The 14701-nt window shown below is 36.1% G+C and overlaps 1 protein-coding gene across 5 annotated transcripts in view; it reads right to left on the bottom strand.

Annotated features, from left to right (window-relative positions):
* The window catches only part of PHKB (phosphorylase kinase regulatory subunit beta), a 224228-nt gene that overhangs the window by 157689 nt on the left and 51838 nt on the right, over window positions 1-14701 (bottom strand). For all 5 annotated transcript variants that reach the window (XM_007992231.3, XM_007992276.3, XM_007992243.3 and 2 more), the window contains one exon: window positions 12492-12572. In XM_007992231.3, the coding sequence (XP_007990422.1) occupies window positions 12492-12572 (81 nt within the window). The remainder of the gene's footprint in view (window positions 1-12491; window positions 12573-14701) is intronic.

The following is a 14701-nucleotide window of genomic DNA, read 5'->3' as shown; positions in this document are numbered from 1 at the left end:
TAATGAAGAGTTGGGCGTTTCACTTAAGATGAACAAAGACTTGTGCTTTTCGTCATTGCGTTGTTTTCCGCTAGCAAAAAAAAACCCTTAAAGCTCATAAAACACAGGTTGGAGGGGCAGATTAATGGATTAATGCCAAAGGTCATTTAGGGACCCAAGTTCCTTCCATCTCTTGTCCCCTAGGAGTTTTCTTGGGCAGGGGAGAAAAAGAGTTATTTTTATCTATTTTGTACAAGATGTGTTTTGTTCAATTCAGATTGATAGTCATCATCTCTTCAAATAGTGCTTTTCCCCAATTCCCTCCATTCTGAAATAGATTTACCTTATTTCATACATTTTCCCTATTTATACATCTGTTAACACTGATAGAAAGTAGTTACCTTTTTAATGCTCTGGCATTATTGAAGAAAAAGCCACGCTCTTCCTAAAACAGTGATCACTTGTGGGCAAAAACTCCAGACATATTAAAATCAAAGAATAAATCTTTTCTTAGCTAAACTGTACCCTGCCTCCCGCTCAAAATATTAAAATAGTTCGTCCTTGGGGAGGAGTTCTCCCTCTCCTGCAGGTGACAAGAGAACCCTATGCAATACTAAAGAACTTTCATCCAAGAATTTCAAGATTTTAGGGAAAAAATGGATAATGTATATCATTATAATAAAAATTCTACTGAAAATTCACAAACTTTGCCTGATTCAGGATACTAAAGCCAACTAAAAAGTAATAGCCACTTTCAATAACACTAGATACCAAATAATATAATTTGATTTAAAATTCCCACAAAAGAATTTTTAAAAAATTTTTAAAAGAATTGTAAAAATCTTAAGGGAGCCAAGTAGAATGTTCATGATACAGTAAAAGAAAAATAGTTAAAGTGTTCCCTTTTAAGACTTCCCAGTCAGGCAACAAGGGGACACTGAACGAAGGAATTTCAGAACTGGAAAAAATATCCTCAAAGAGTATTATTAGCAGATCAAACAAATGAATACTAATGTTAGCCCCAATCTTATCATCAGTAGCTTCATTCCCATGGTGGCTGAGAATATGTGGTCAATAGTAACTGATTCAAAATACACAGATACTGCAAAGAAATGACTAAGGAAAAATAAAAAATAGGTAACTTAAAAAACAGATAACTCAGGAAAAATGAAGAAACATCTCAGAAATGCAGAAACATCTCAGTGACTACATCTCACAGTGCTCATCCTGAACAAATACAGGATAAATCAATCTAACATTTCATAATGAAGTATACTTTGAAGGTCCAAAGATAAAGTTCCATTATTCATATGACAAGCTTTAATAAACATGAAAACCTTAAATTTATTCAATTAATGGCCATATATCTAACAAAAATTTCCTGATTCCTGTCCATTTGCATTATGAAAATTTAGTTCAGTATATTTATAAGTGACAGGTAAAGAAAGCAAACAACCACATGCAGTAAATGAGGTAGCCATTAGCTACATGTGGATACTGAGCAGTTGCCATGCAGCTAAGCAAAAATGACATGGGCTTTCAATGTAAAACATATTCCAGATTTTGAAGATTCAGCAAAAAAACAAAGAATGTGCACTATTTCCTTGAAAATCTTTTATACTTATTACACATTTAAACATTATTATACTGTATTAAATAAAATGTTATTAAAAACAATTTCGGCCAGGCACGGTGGCTTACGCCTGTAATCCCAGCACTTTGGGAGGCCGAGGTGGGTGGATCATGAGCTCAGGAGATCGAGACCATCCTGGCTAACACGGTAAAACCCCGTCTCTACTAAAAATATAAAAAACTAGCTGGGCCTGGTGGTGGGCGCCTGTAGTCCCAGCTACTCAGGAGGCTGAGGCAGGAGAATGGCGTGAACCCGGGAGGTGGAGCTTGCAGTGAGCCGAGATCTCGCAACTGCATGCCAGCCTGGGTGACAGAGTGAGGCTCCGTCTCAAAACAAATAATAATAATAATTTCATCTTCTCTTGGGCCAGGTGTGGTGGCTCATGCGTGTAATCCCAGTACTTTGGGAGGCTGAGGTAGGCAGATGGCTTGAGCTCAGGAGTTCGACAAGCCTGGGCAACATAGTGAAACCCCATCTCTACCAAAAAAAAACATATTAGCCAACCCTGGTAGCACGCACTTGTACTGCCAGCTACTTGGGAGGCTGAGGCATGAGAAGCGACTTGAGCCCAGGAGGCAGGGGTTGCAGTGAGCCGATACCAAGCCACTGCACTCCCACCTGGGTGACATAGCAAGACATTGTCTCAAAAAATATATATATATAAAATAATGATTTCATATTTCTTTAATGTAGCTACTAGATATTACACACATAGTCCACATTATATTTCTATTGAACAGCACAACTGTAAGAAGCTAGAAAAGAAATACATACTTTCCCAGCTTTCTGGTTCAACTGGAGATGGCCTTATAATAGCACAGTCCAATAAGGCATGAGCAGAGGACTGCTACAGACTTTGGATATGTCTAATAAAAATGTGACTTCTGATGAAAAGGAGCTAACACTCTTCTTTTATTAACTTTTTTGTTAGCATTTTTTAGAGCAGCCATTTTGAGGTCATAAAGAAAAGGAAAACTAACCAACTAACCAGTAAGCTATCTCCAGGCTTCTTATTAGATGAGAAAGATAAGCACCTTTTTATTTAAGCCACTGTAGTCATTCCCAACAGATATGGGATGAGTTAATCTAACATTTCATAACAAAGTATAATTTAGAAGGGCCAGGTTGAAAAATAAATTTCAGTCATTCATATGATAAGCTTTATTAAATATGTTAATTTAAACTTTATTCGGTAAGTCATGTATCCAACAAAAATTACAAAAACATTTCTACATAAATACTTGAGAGTTTAACTTTAGTTCAAAAAAATCAAAGACACTAATTCAGATATAAGTATAAATTCACTGCCCAATTGTAAAATCAATGGAGTTACAGAAATCTCAACGTAAGAGCTGAATTCTAAGAACTTCATAAAAATACTATGCAAAAATGGGTACGAATATTCAGCAGCATGACAGCATTACTTTTACAATAGAAATATACTACAGTAAGCCTAAATGTACTAGCAAAGGCCTGGTACACAACAGGGGTTCACTAAATATTTTGAGAATAAATGAACCAGAGGCATTTGGATGTGCATTTCTTTTTTTCTTTTCTTTTCTTTTCTTTCTTTCTTTATTTTTTGAGACAGAGTCTCACTCTGTCACCTAGGCTGGAGTGCAGTGGCATGATCTCGGCTCACGGCAACCTCCACCTCTGAGCTTCAAGCGATTCTCCTGCCTCTGTCCCCTGAGTAGCTGGGATTACAAGCGTGCACCACCACACCTGGATAATTTTTGTATTTTTAGTAGATACAGGGTTTCACTATGTTGGCCAGGCTGGTTTTGAACTCCTGAACTCAGATGATCCATCAGCCTCGGCCTTTCAAAGTGCTGGGATTATAGGCATGGGCCACCACGCCCAGCCTGATTGTATATTTCTGACACATGTTACAGAATGTCACGTAGCCATTAAAAGTATTGTATAATAGATGTTTAAATGTAGCAAAATGTATGCAGCATATTAAAGTGTTTTTTTTTTTTTTTTTTTTTTTTTTAAAGGGAGTTAAAAAATACATTAGGACTCCAGGGTTAATTGATCTTATAAAATGACTGAACTGCAGGATAAAAGGGTTTTCTTTGGCAGTAGGGGAAGGTACAAATGTAAAGTTACATAAACAATAATTATGAAAAAACAAACAACTAATAGAAATTCAAATCATGGAATAGCAGAGGAAAGGTCTCAGGAAATCGAATTGTTCACACAAGCAGTAAGAATACTGACAAAAATCATCAAACTTTTTCAAAACTCTGGAAATTAAACAAGAGCATGCAACGATCCAAACATTAAATCAAGAAAAACGGCTGAAATCTCAGTAAGCAGAGTGAGCTTGGGGTATGTGAAATTGCCCTATTCTCAACCCTTCTCCCCAACTCTGTAGTAGGTTTATATATCAACAGCCACAAAATCATAGTACACATGAAAAACAGCAGACTAGCAAAAACAGGAAGGAGGAACAGAACAGCTTTAGAACTCTCCCAAATCACCATCTTAGTAAACTGTTACTATTTGAATGTCTGACAGCTTCTTGAACACAGGCATTCAGAGCTTTTCTTTAAATGACCTCAGAGCTCACACAGATGCAAATGGCCTTTTTATCTAGGCATATAAAGGAAATAATCAGTTGCAACCATTTAACACTGCAGCCGCCTAAAACAAATTTTCTTAAAACTGGGGGATGAAGTGTCCACAGGGGCCACTGAAAATCTCCAACATACTCCTGGAAAGTCAGAAAGCTATGCACACACATAGGCGTGGGCCTGTAGTAAAGACCCTGAGATAAGTAAAGACCTGAGATAATACTCTCACACCTCTGGCTGAACTGGATGCTCTACAAAAGCGGGAAGTGAAAGCTCAAGTAGAATTGGGCACTTCTCATGAGAGCTTTCAAGTTATGCCTAACACACACAGTGAGAACCTCTGCAAAGGCTAGGAGACCGATTGGTTCAAAGCATTTAAGTAAATTTCTGTTCAATCATTAACTGACCAGTAAGCTAACTCAGCAAAGATATCAATGGCCACCTATGACAAAAGAATACATAATTCGCAGAAAATTTTCAGGAAAGATGCTCAACAAACAGGCAACTCCACAAATATAAACATCAACACCACCACACTTTGAAGTAGGGAGACCTGATTTCTAGAGTTAATATATTATTCTAAATGTCCAGTTTTAACAAAGAAAGATGAGATGTGCAAAGAAACAAGAAATTGTGGTCTATATACCTGAAAAATGAAATTAATAGACACTGTTCCTGATAAAGCCCAAACACTTGACTTACTAGACAAAGACTAAATCAACTCTTCTCAATATGCTCAAAGGGCTGAAGGAAATCATGTACAAAGAACAAAAGGAACCCCTGAGAAAGACGTCACACCAAATAGACAAGATCAATAGAAATTACTAAAAAAAAAAAAAATTCTGAGTTGAAAAGGGCAATAATGTGAACAACCATGTTCAACAATGTACAGACATCATACCAAGTATGTTTTCCAACCATCATGGAATGAAATTATACATCAGTAACAGAAAGAAATTTGAAAAATTCACAAATATGTGAAAATTAAAACACTGTACTACTAAACAATGGGTCAAAGAAAAACTCACAAGAGAAATCAAAAAACACACTGAGATGAATGAATTAAAAAAAAACCCACAGAATATCAAAACTAATGGGATGCAGATAAGTAAAGTGTAGATGGAAATTTATAATTGAAGAGGCCTCTATTTTAAAAAGAAGAATGATCTCAAGTCAATAATTTAATCTTTCAGCACAAGAAACTAGAAAAAATAAGAGAAAAATGAACCTAAACCAATCAGAAGGAAAAAAAAAAAATAAAGACTAAAATAAATAAATAAATAAAATGGAGAAGAGAAAAATAATTCTAAAAATAAATAAAACCAAAAGTTGATTTTTTGAAAAGGCTAACACAAATCAATAAACTTTAGCTAGGCTGACCAAGAAAAAAAGGGATAAGACTCAAACTATTAAAGGAAGGATGAAATAAGGGACATCAACATCAATCTTAGAGAAATAAAGAGGATTGAAATAGGATACTATGAATTAATATGTGCCAACAAATTAGATAAATTAGATAATCTAGATTAGATAGACAAATTCCTGGAGAAACATAAACTACTAAAACTGACTGAAGAAGAAATAGAAAATCTGAAGAGAAATAGTAATCAAACATATTTCCGTAAAGAAAATCCCAGACCCAGCAAGCTTTACTGATAAAATCTACCAAACATTTAAAGAATTAATACCAATACTTCAAAAAATAGAAGAGAAAACATTTCCTAACCCATCCTAGGAGCCCATTATTGGCCCTGGTACCAACACCAGACAAAGGTACCTCATCCACATATATAAACCAACAAAATACAGAATGGATATATATCAATATCCATTATGACCATTAATGTAAAAATACTCAACAAGGTATCAGCAAATGAATGCAGTGACATTTAAAATGGATTATACATCATGACCAAACAGGATTTATTCCAGATATTTTAGGTAGGTTCGAAATAAGAAAATCAATCAACGAAGTAGTACGTATCAATTAAATAAAAAACAAAAATCACATAATCATCTCAACAGATATAGAAAAAGTATTAAAAATCCAACAACTTTTCATGATGAAAGCACTCAAGAAATGAGGAATAGAAGCAAACTTTCTCAATCTGATGAAGGGCATCTCCCAAAAAAACCCACAGGTAACGCTTTTCTTTTTTTTTCTTTTCTTTTCTTTTTTTTTTTTTTTTTTGAGATGTAGTTTCGCTTGTTTCCCAGGCTGGAGTGCAATGTCGCCATCTTGGCTCACCACAACCTCTGCCTCCTGGGTTCAAGCAATTCTCCTGTCTCAGCCTCTCCAGTATCTGGGATTACAGGTGTACGCCACCACGCCAGGCTAATTTTTGTATTTTTAGTAGAGATGGGGTTTCATCATATTGATTGGGCTGGTCTTGAACTCCTGACCTCATGTGATCCACCCACCTTGGCTTCCCAAAGTGCTGGGATTACAAGGGTGAGGCACTGCACCCAGCCCACAGGTAACACGTAATGGTGAAAGATTAAAAGGTTTTGCCCTAAAATCAGGAACAAGACAAGGATGTCCACTCGCATCCCTTATCTTCAATATTGTATTTGGAGCATCTATCCAGGGAAATTAGGCAAGAAAAAGATTTAAAAGCCATCCATATTGGATATGAAGAAGTACACTATTACTAGTGTACTTTCTACGTAGTATGAAAACCTAAAGAATTCATAAAAACGATTAAAGCTTAAACACGAGTTCAAGATTGCAGAACACAAGATCAATTTACAAAAATCAAATGAATTTCTATATAGTAGCAATGAACATTCTGACAATAAAATTAAGAAGCTCCATTTAACCTAGTATACAAAATTAAATATGCAGAAATAATTTAAAAGAATGAAAGACTAATGTATTAAAAACTCCAAAACCATATTAAAAGAAATTTTAAAAGACCTATGACACCTAAAGCACAAGCAACAACAACAAAAACTTAGACAAATGGGACTTAATCAAAATTAATAAAAAACTTTGAGCTTCAAAGGATATTATCAAGAAAATGAAAACACAACCCATTCTCTGTTTTCCCCACAATAATATGGACTGCATGATGTTACAGACTAATCTCTTTTTTCATTTTTTATATTCTCACTATTTAGCCCATTATGGAAACTCAATAAATATTTTTCAGATAGTTGTATAATCCATGCAAGGATACATGAACAAATACAAATAACTATACGTGAACAAACCTGCAAGCCTTAGGTCTCTTTGGCTGCCTTCGAAGCTTGAATATGATGTTGCCACATGACATATATGTCACTCATATCTGTACAGGTTAAACAGAGATCTAACACTTTCAGCGTAGAAAATGAACTCTTGAGTCAGACTACTTGGTTTAAATCCCAGCCCTGCCATGTACTACATGTACGACCTGGAATAAGCCACTTAGTGACTCTCTGCATTATTTTGGTCATTTGTAAAATGAAGATAGTAACTGTACCTACCTGACAGAGTTGCTATAAGGATTAAATAAGTTTTTATATATGCAAAGCACTTTGAACAGTGACAGCACATAAGTTCTATATAATGTTAAGTCATTATTACTATTGCTACATATAATTTTAGAAACAAGGACAGTGTTATATTTCTATTTTTAGAGGAAAAACCATCCATAAATAGTTTTGAGCAACTTACTTATTTCTCTGTAAATTGATGACAAGCAGGAGCTAAGAATACCTTATAATGCCTCTAAGATTACTTATAGAAAAGATTTATTTGTTCCAACTTTTGAGATAGAAACCCCTCAAGTTCAGCCTGATAACCACCTCATAGCAAAAGGTAGAATCTAGGACACAAAGTTTCCATACAATAAATAAAAGCCAGAAAAAATTTTTAACATTTTAAAGAGAAAACATGTACACAACAACTTAGTAAATAGTAATAGAAAATAATAGAATAAAATACCTATCTTTAAAATAAAAGTCTTAGTATACAAGGAAAAAAAAATCCCACCTTAAAAAATCTCTCTAACAAAGTTGAACTAAAAACCACTGCTAAAAACAGGAGGCTGGCTTCCGATCATACATAACTCCTAGTATCTAAGCCCTTGTGAAAACCCTGCCTACACTAAGTAACACTGACTTGTGTAATAAATAGGATACTGAATAAATGTAACTTCTGAGGCTAGGTCATAAAAAGCACTGTACTTTTTATCTTGGATCACTTGCTCTGGAGGAAGCCACCTGCTACGTCATGAAGACACTCAAAGCAGCTCAGTTGAAGAGGCCTCTTGCTAATAACAGCTGGGGAGAAACTGAGACTTCCTGCCAACAGCCATATGAGTGAGCCATCTCAGAAGTGGGTCTTCCAGTCTCAGTAAACCCTTCAGATGAGTGCAGAGCCAGCTGACATCTTAAGTGCAGCTTCATAAGAGACCCCAAGTCAGCACCACCCAACTTAGCCGCTCCCATATTCCTGACTTATGGGCTGTGAAATAATAAATGTTTAATCTTTTAAGCCACTAAGTTCTGAGGTAGTTTGTTACATAGCAAAAGATGATTAATACAGTAAGAGAGAAATTCCATGTGTCAATCCAATCTGAAACATGACATACTTGAAAAGAGCTGCTAGGTCATACGGTAGAAAACATCTTTGCAAAAAAAAGTAAATGACACATGAGTTCATAAAGGGGACTTCCACAGGTCTTATGTTGAACGAGCACCTACAGTTTTGTGCACAATTTTTATTATAAGGCTTGCAACCTAAATGTGCTCTTAATAACTTCCGTAAGAGACATAAAAAAGTATCTCAAACACAAAACAAAATTTCATTGTTACACAAATTTGAGGGGGTACTTTGACTTTAAATGAAGTAAGTTTCTCTGGACCCACTTGTAAACGATTTCTTTCTTATCTCTATGAATCTACTTTTAGAATATTTATTAATGGAGAATGTCACGAAATGAGACACGGAACACCATGTAGCAGTTCATTACTTTGCCTCCCTCCAAGAGATGTAAATAAGTTATCTCTATTAGAAGGACTGACTTAGGTAAATTTATATTTAGGTCTAAGTTTAACATATATGATGAGTTTCTCTCTAGATAAAGAAAGCAAACAGCAGTACAAGGGCAGAACTACGTAACTTTGTCATTTTCAAAGTTTTTATTTTTAATAAAAAATGAGTATGACCAATGTACACAGCAAGCCTTTTATAGACACTAGGAAATACTGATACCAAGGAAACATGGTACACCTGTGTGGGCAACGAAAGATGTTAGAAAATTTAGCATACACTACTGCGTCCGCCCTTAGGAAATACATTCTCCAGCAAAGTTCATCACCACAAACATGGTCACTCAGTAGGTTCACTGCCCCTTTGTAAGGGTGCACATGACCCTTAAGACCATAGCCCTCTCCCAAAGGAACTACAGTATAGATACAAAGTTTATAAAAACAACAGAACTGGTAAAGATATGATGACCTGCAAAAGAAAGGCTTATCAAAAACCCCAAAGTCCAGACAATGCAGTACCATATTCTATTACATATGTATGTATGTATGTGTATGTGTGTGTGCACGCATATGTTTATCTCCAAACCCTGAATTCTTCAATCCTAAGAAAAATAAGCATTATGGCAAATTTTACATTTTATAGTAAATAGAGAAGAAAATAAATGATAACCCCACTGACATTCTGGGTCCTTAGATTGCCTTAAAATGTAAATGTAACTAGGAACTGAAGATGTGATAGGGTTAAGAACTAGCCAAACCAGAGCCTAAGATACAGTTAAAAAAGAAAAGGCTTCCAAGTCATACCACTTTTCAAAGAATTAAATCATCTGAGATCTTTAGATAAAAAGAATTTCATTAACTGATTCTATGCAGGTCCATTTACTGCCTCTCCATATGATCCAACACATTATATAGAATCTCAAGGAAAAAGATGGTGAGCAGAAACGACATGTTTTATTACTCTAGGATTTTTAAGTGTACATATTGAAGGCTATTGATAATTAGCTACATAAAAACTTCACATATAGTAAATAAAAACCATAAGGCCAAGAAAAACCACAAATAAGAAATTTTTTAAAAAAGAGTTTAAGAAGGAAAGTAAATATCTAAAAATTTTAAAGCTTACATAAGCTATATAAAACCAAATGGAATGGCTAAAGCAATATAATATTCATGAAAAATGGCAGTTGACAAATAAAAATATAAAATGAATTATGACATAAATTGAGAAAGTAAAAAGTAAAATTTTTACAATTAAAAATAAATTACTGAACAAGGCCAGGTGCGGTGGCTCCCAGATGTAATCCCAGCACTTTAGGAGACTGAGGTGGGCTGACTGCTTGAGCCCAGGAGTTCGAGACCAACCTGGGCAACATGGTAAAACCCATCTCTACAAAAAATACAACAGAAATTGGCTGGGCACGGTGGTGTGCATCTGCAGTCCCAGCTACTGAGGAGGCTGAGGTGGGAGAATCACCTGAGCCCAGGAAGTTGAGGCCGCAATGAGCTGAGACGGTGTTATTGCACTCCAGCCTGGGCAGACAGAGTGATACACTGTCTCAGGAAAAAAAAAAAAAAAATTACTGAACAAAACAAAGCCACTGCTAACTAAGGCAATTTCAACACTACCATTTTACCTCCAGTAACATTAGTGGGAAAGCAATTGCAAGCAATATTAGTTGCCACTATTTGTAAATGGTTATCATAAGATGTTCCACAGGGATTTAGGATATTTCTCTCAGTACTTTGGAGATGTTATGGGTAGAAAAAAATGAGAAGCTAAGTGGGCTGGTTCTGGAAGGCCTCCTGTCCTCAGTCAGAGTCATGCCTCTTTTATTTGTTTTATATTTCAGCATGCTCTTTAAGATTGGTCTAAAACAGGAGTTTCCCAGCTCCTCTCCCTTATTTGTTTTATATTTTAGCATGCTCCTTAAAATTGGACTAAAACAGGAGTTTCCTAGCTCCTCCCCGACCCCAAATGCTTGAATAATCCCACTTTACAATATTATAAACACTAACAACTATTTGGATTAAATGAAACCATAGAATTCTTTGACAAATCAAATAGAAGAAACACCATACTGGGTATTATTACTTTCTTACTACCATAATTTCTTCTTCATTATTTATGTTCACTTCTAAACAGAATTTATTTACTGTATGAGACTATAAACTCAAACACTATAAGTGTGTATGAGAATATAAACTACTAGAGGGCGGGGCTACATGCACCTATTTTGTAGCAAGCACCCTCAGCACAGTCCAATGACAATTTTGGTGTTGAGTGTCTGATGTAACTGTTCTCCCTTGCATGGATCACAGGTGAGGAATAGTAACAAGCATATATAGTACATCTACTCTTTCACAGAGTTCTCACTGCATGTACCAAGTAATAAAAGCTTTTTTGCTCCCACTGTGGCACATTTCAAAGTATATCAGCACATGTGCCTATGTGTTTGTTCAAGCATTAATGCCTGTGAAAGAAATGCTTCTCATCTTTGGGATATGAATTCTTTACAATTTTCCCAATAAGAATAAGAATATGGTATTTGTCTTTTGAAAAACATGAAGAACCCTACTGAGGTCCTACAAATAAAAATAATGTAAGAGGATAAAAGTTTCTCTTTACTTTTGAAAGGGTAAGTTACAAAATGCAACTATGTAAAAATAAAAAAAAAGGAGACCGGGTGCAGTGGCTCACATGCCTGTAATCCCAGCACTTTGGGAGGCCGAGGTGGTCGGATCATGAGGTCAGGAGATCAAGACTGTCTTGGCCAACATGGTGAAACCCCGTCTCTACTAAAATACAAAAAATAAGTTGGGCGTGGTGGCGCATGCCTGTAATCCCAGGTACTTTGGAGGCTGAGGCAGGGGAATCGCTTGAACCTGGGAGGCAGAGGTTGCAGCAAGCTGAGATTGTGCCACTGAACTCCAGCCCAGTAACAGAGCAAGACTCCATCTCAAAAAAACAAAACAAAACAAAAAGACAATAATTGAGAAAATCTGCAAATGCGATTTTGCTTTCATTGTTACTAAAATTTTGTAAAAGTTACATGATTTTATTTTAGATCACCTGAAATAAGAGTCTTCATGGCAGTAAAGTTTTACAACCTGTTACACATTGTGTTCATTTTAAAAGTGCAATGCATTGAAGATATAAAGACTTTTTCATTCAATAACCAACATCTATATCTGATTATATAAATGTAATAGGAATACATTTTTTGTAAACTAAAAATAGCTGTGAAAACTAAAAAAAAAAAAAAAAAGATAGATATTTTCAGAAGTGAAATTTAGTAGTAGAAAATTTGGGGAAATGATACCTCATCAGTGTTGTAGATAATCTGGAGTCCTGAGGAAATCATTTCCACAAGGTAAAGGAGATAGAGTGACACTGCATTTATCTGCAACAAACAGAAACATTAAAAGGTTAAAGGAAACAACCAAAACAAGTTCTAAAATTAATTAATTAAGGCTAAAATTACAAGTCATTTGCTCTAATAGTGTCATAAAACTATTTCCTTTCCTACTGTGAAAGAAAGGTGTTGTGAATTTAGTTCATAATAAAATCCCAGCTTTGTATGCAAAATTCTAAATTCTCAAATTCATTGTAATGGAAAACACCGGATTACCGAAACAGCTTCAAATAAAACTGTTAACAATTGTTTCTACATCATTTGTTTTCTTTACATGGCAAAAAGAACTTTGAAAAAATAGGAATATATCATTTGCTTTTTAAGATCTATTTTCAAGCTTTGGGTCTAAAGTACTTCTACTTTGCCCCACAGGCAGTATGAAATGCCAATCCACCTCCAATATATGGAAATGAGAAAAGTTATTTGGTAAGCAAGACATTATGATGAGGCCAGTACCCCATAAACAATAGGCAGTGCATCTTGAAAACAGTCTTATATTCAGCGAATACAGAATTTCTGTAAACAACTGCAGGAACATATTAATGTTAATGGTATAACATAATTTAAAATATGTTTATGAATGAATTAGTTTTATGAACAAAGGAGGTATTATTTTAGTGTATTAAAAATAGATATTTTATGATCTAAACAAAAAAATACTAATATCCACTTTAACAAAAAAGGATACTCACAGAATCCTGAATGGGATGTGTGAGTTGTCTCAGGTAAAGAAGCAGGAAATATAAGTGCCACAACAGGCACAACCCTTGGTTGGTTCATTTTAGCTGTCAACTTGACTGGATAAAGGGATACCTAGACAGCTGGCAAAGCATTGTTTCTGGGTGCATCTATGAGGATGTTTCTGGAGGAAGCAGGCATGTGAGTTGGCTGGCTGAGTGGGGATGATTTGCCCTCAAGGTAGGCACGCACCACCGAAATGACTGGGGGCCACCCAGATGGAACAAAAAGGGAGAGGAAAGGTGAATTCTTGCTCTCATATGCCCTTCTTCTCCTTCCTTTGAACATCAGAACTCCACGTTAACCAGCTTCCATCAGTGGCCCCCTGGGCTTTCGGGCCTTCATCCTCCAACGGAGAGTTACACCACTGGCTTGTATGGTTCTGAGGCTTTCAGATGTGGACTAAGCCACATTAGCGGCATCCTTGCTTTTGCAGCTTGCAGACAGCCTCCCGTGGGACTTCTCAGCCTCCATAATTGTGTGGGTCAATTCCTCTAACCTCTCCTTCCCTCCCTCCCTCTCTCTCTCTGTCCCTCTCCTCTCTTCATCATTATTAGTTCTGTTCCCCTGAAGAATCCTGACCAATACACCTTGAAAACATAATGCTAAATTTAAAAAGCCAGTCACAAAAAGATCATTTATTGTATATCAAATGCCAAAAGTAGGCAAATCCACAGGGACAGAAAGACTGGCTGCTGCCTAGAGCTGGGGGGCTTTGGAGAATATAGGGATTACAAAGTTTATTTTTGCAGGTAATGGGTATAACGTTTCTTCCTGGGGTGATGACAGTGTTCTAAAATTTATAGGGATAATGGTTGAGAAACTCTGAATATGCTAAAAACCATCAAATTATATACTTTAAATAGGTGAATTACATGTTATGTGAATTATATTTCAATAAAACTGTTATTAAATAAGTAAATAAGAAAAAAAGGCAGTGAAAAACTTTCACTCAGCCAGGAAACTGTAAGCCTGAGTTAAAAACAGAGAGAGAGCAAGGTGTAATTCTATTCCCATAGAATTCTAACATAGATTATTTCCCTCTGACAGCTCGAGTGGCTATGTCTTCCATGAGTCTCCTCCGGCCCAACTGAGTAATAGATGGAAAATTGGGGCAGAAAATTATTGGTGCCCTGGAGGCCTTGGGCAGAGCAGCCCAGGGCCTGGCACTGCTGGTGACCCTCTCAGGAACCAGGCTGATCCCAGGTGTCTCCTGACTTTCCAGCACTCAAGGGTCCATTGGATGTCAGGGACTTATCAAGGTCCAAGTGGGCCACACAAGAAGATGCAGTATTCTGGTTTTAGGTTTTTCAGATTTACACTAACATTTTAGTGACTCTTCTTAAAACATGGTTGTATGGTGAGAAGGGTTTCATCCC

Source organism: Chlorocebus sabaeus, chromosome 5, assembly GCF_047675955.1.
Source record: "Chlorocebus sabaeus isolate Y175 chromosome 5, mChlSab1.0.hap1, whole genome shotgun sequence".
NCBI classification, from domain to species: Eukaryota; Metazoa; Chordata; class Mammalia; order Primates; family Cercopithecidae; genus Chlorocebus; species Chlorocebus sabaeus.
The sequence above is the reverse complement of the archived record's forward strand: the minus strand, read 5'-3'. Positions and strand labels throughout refer to the sequence as shown.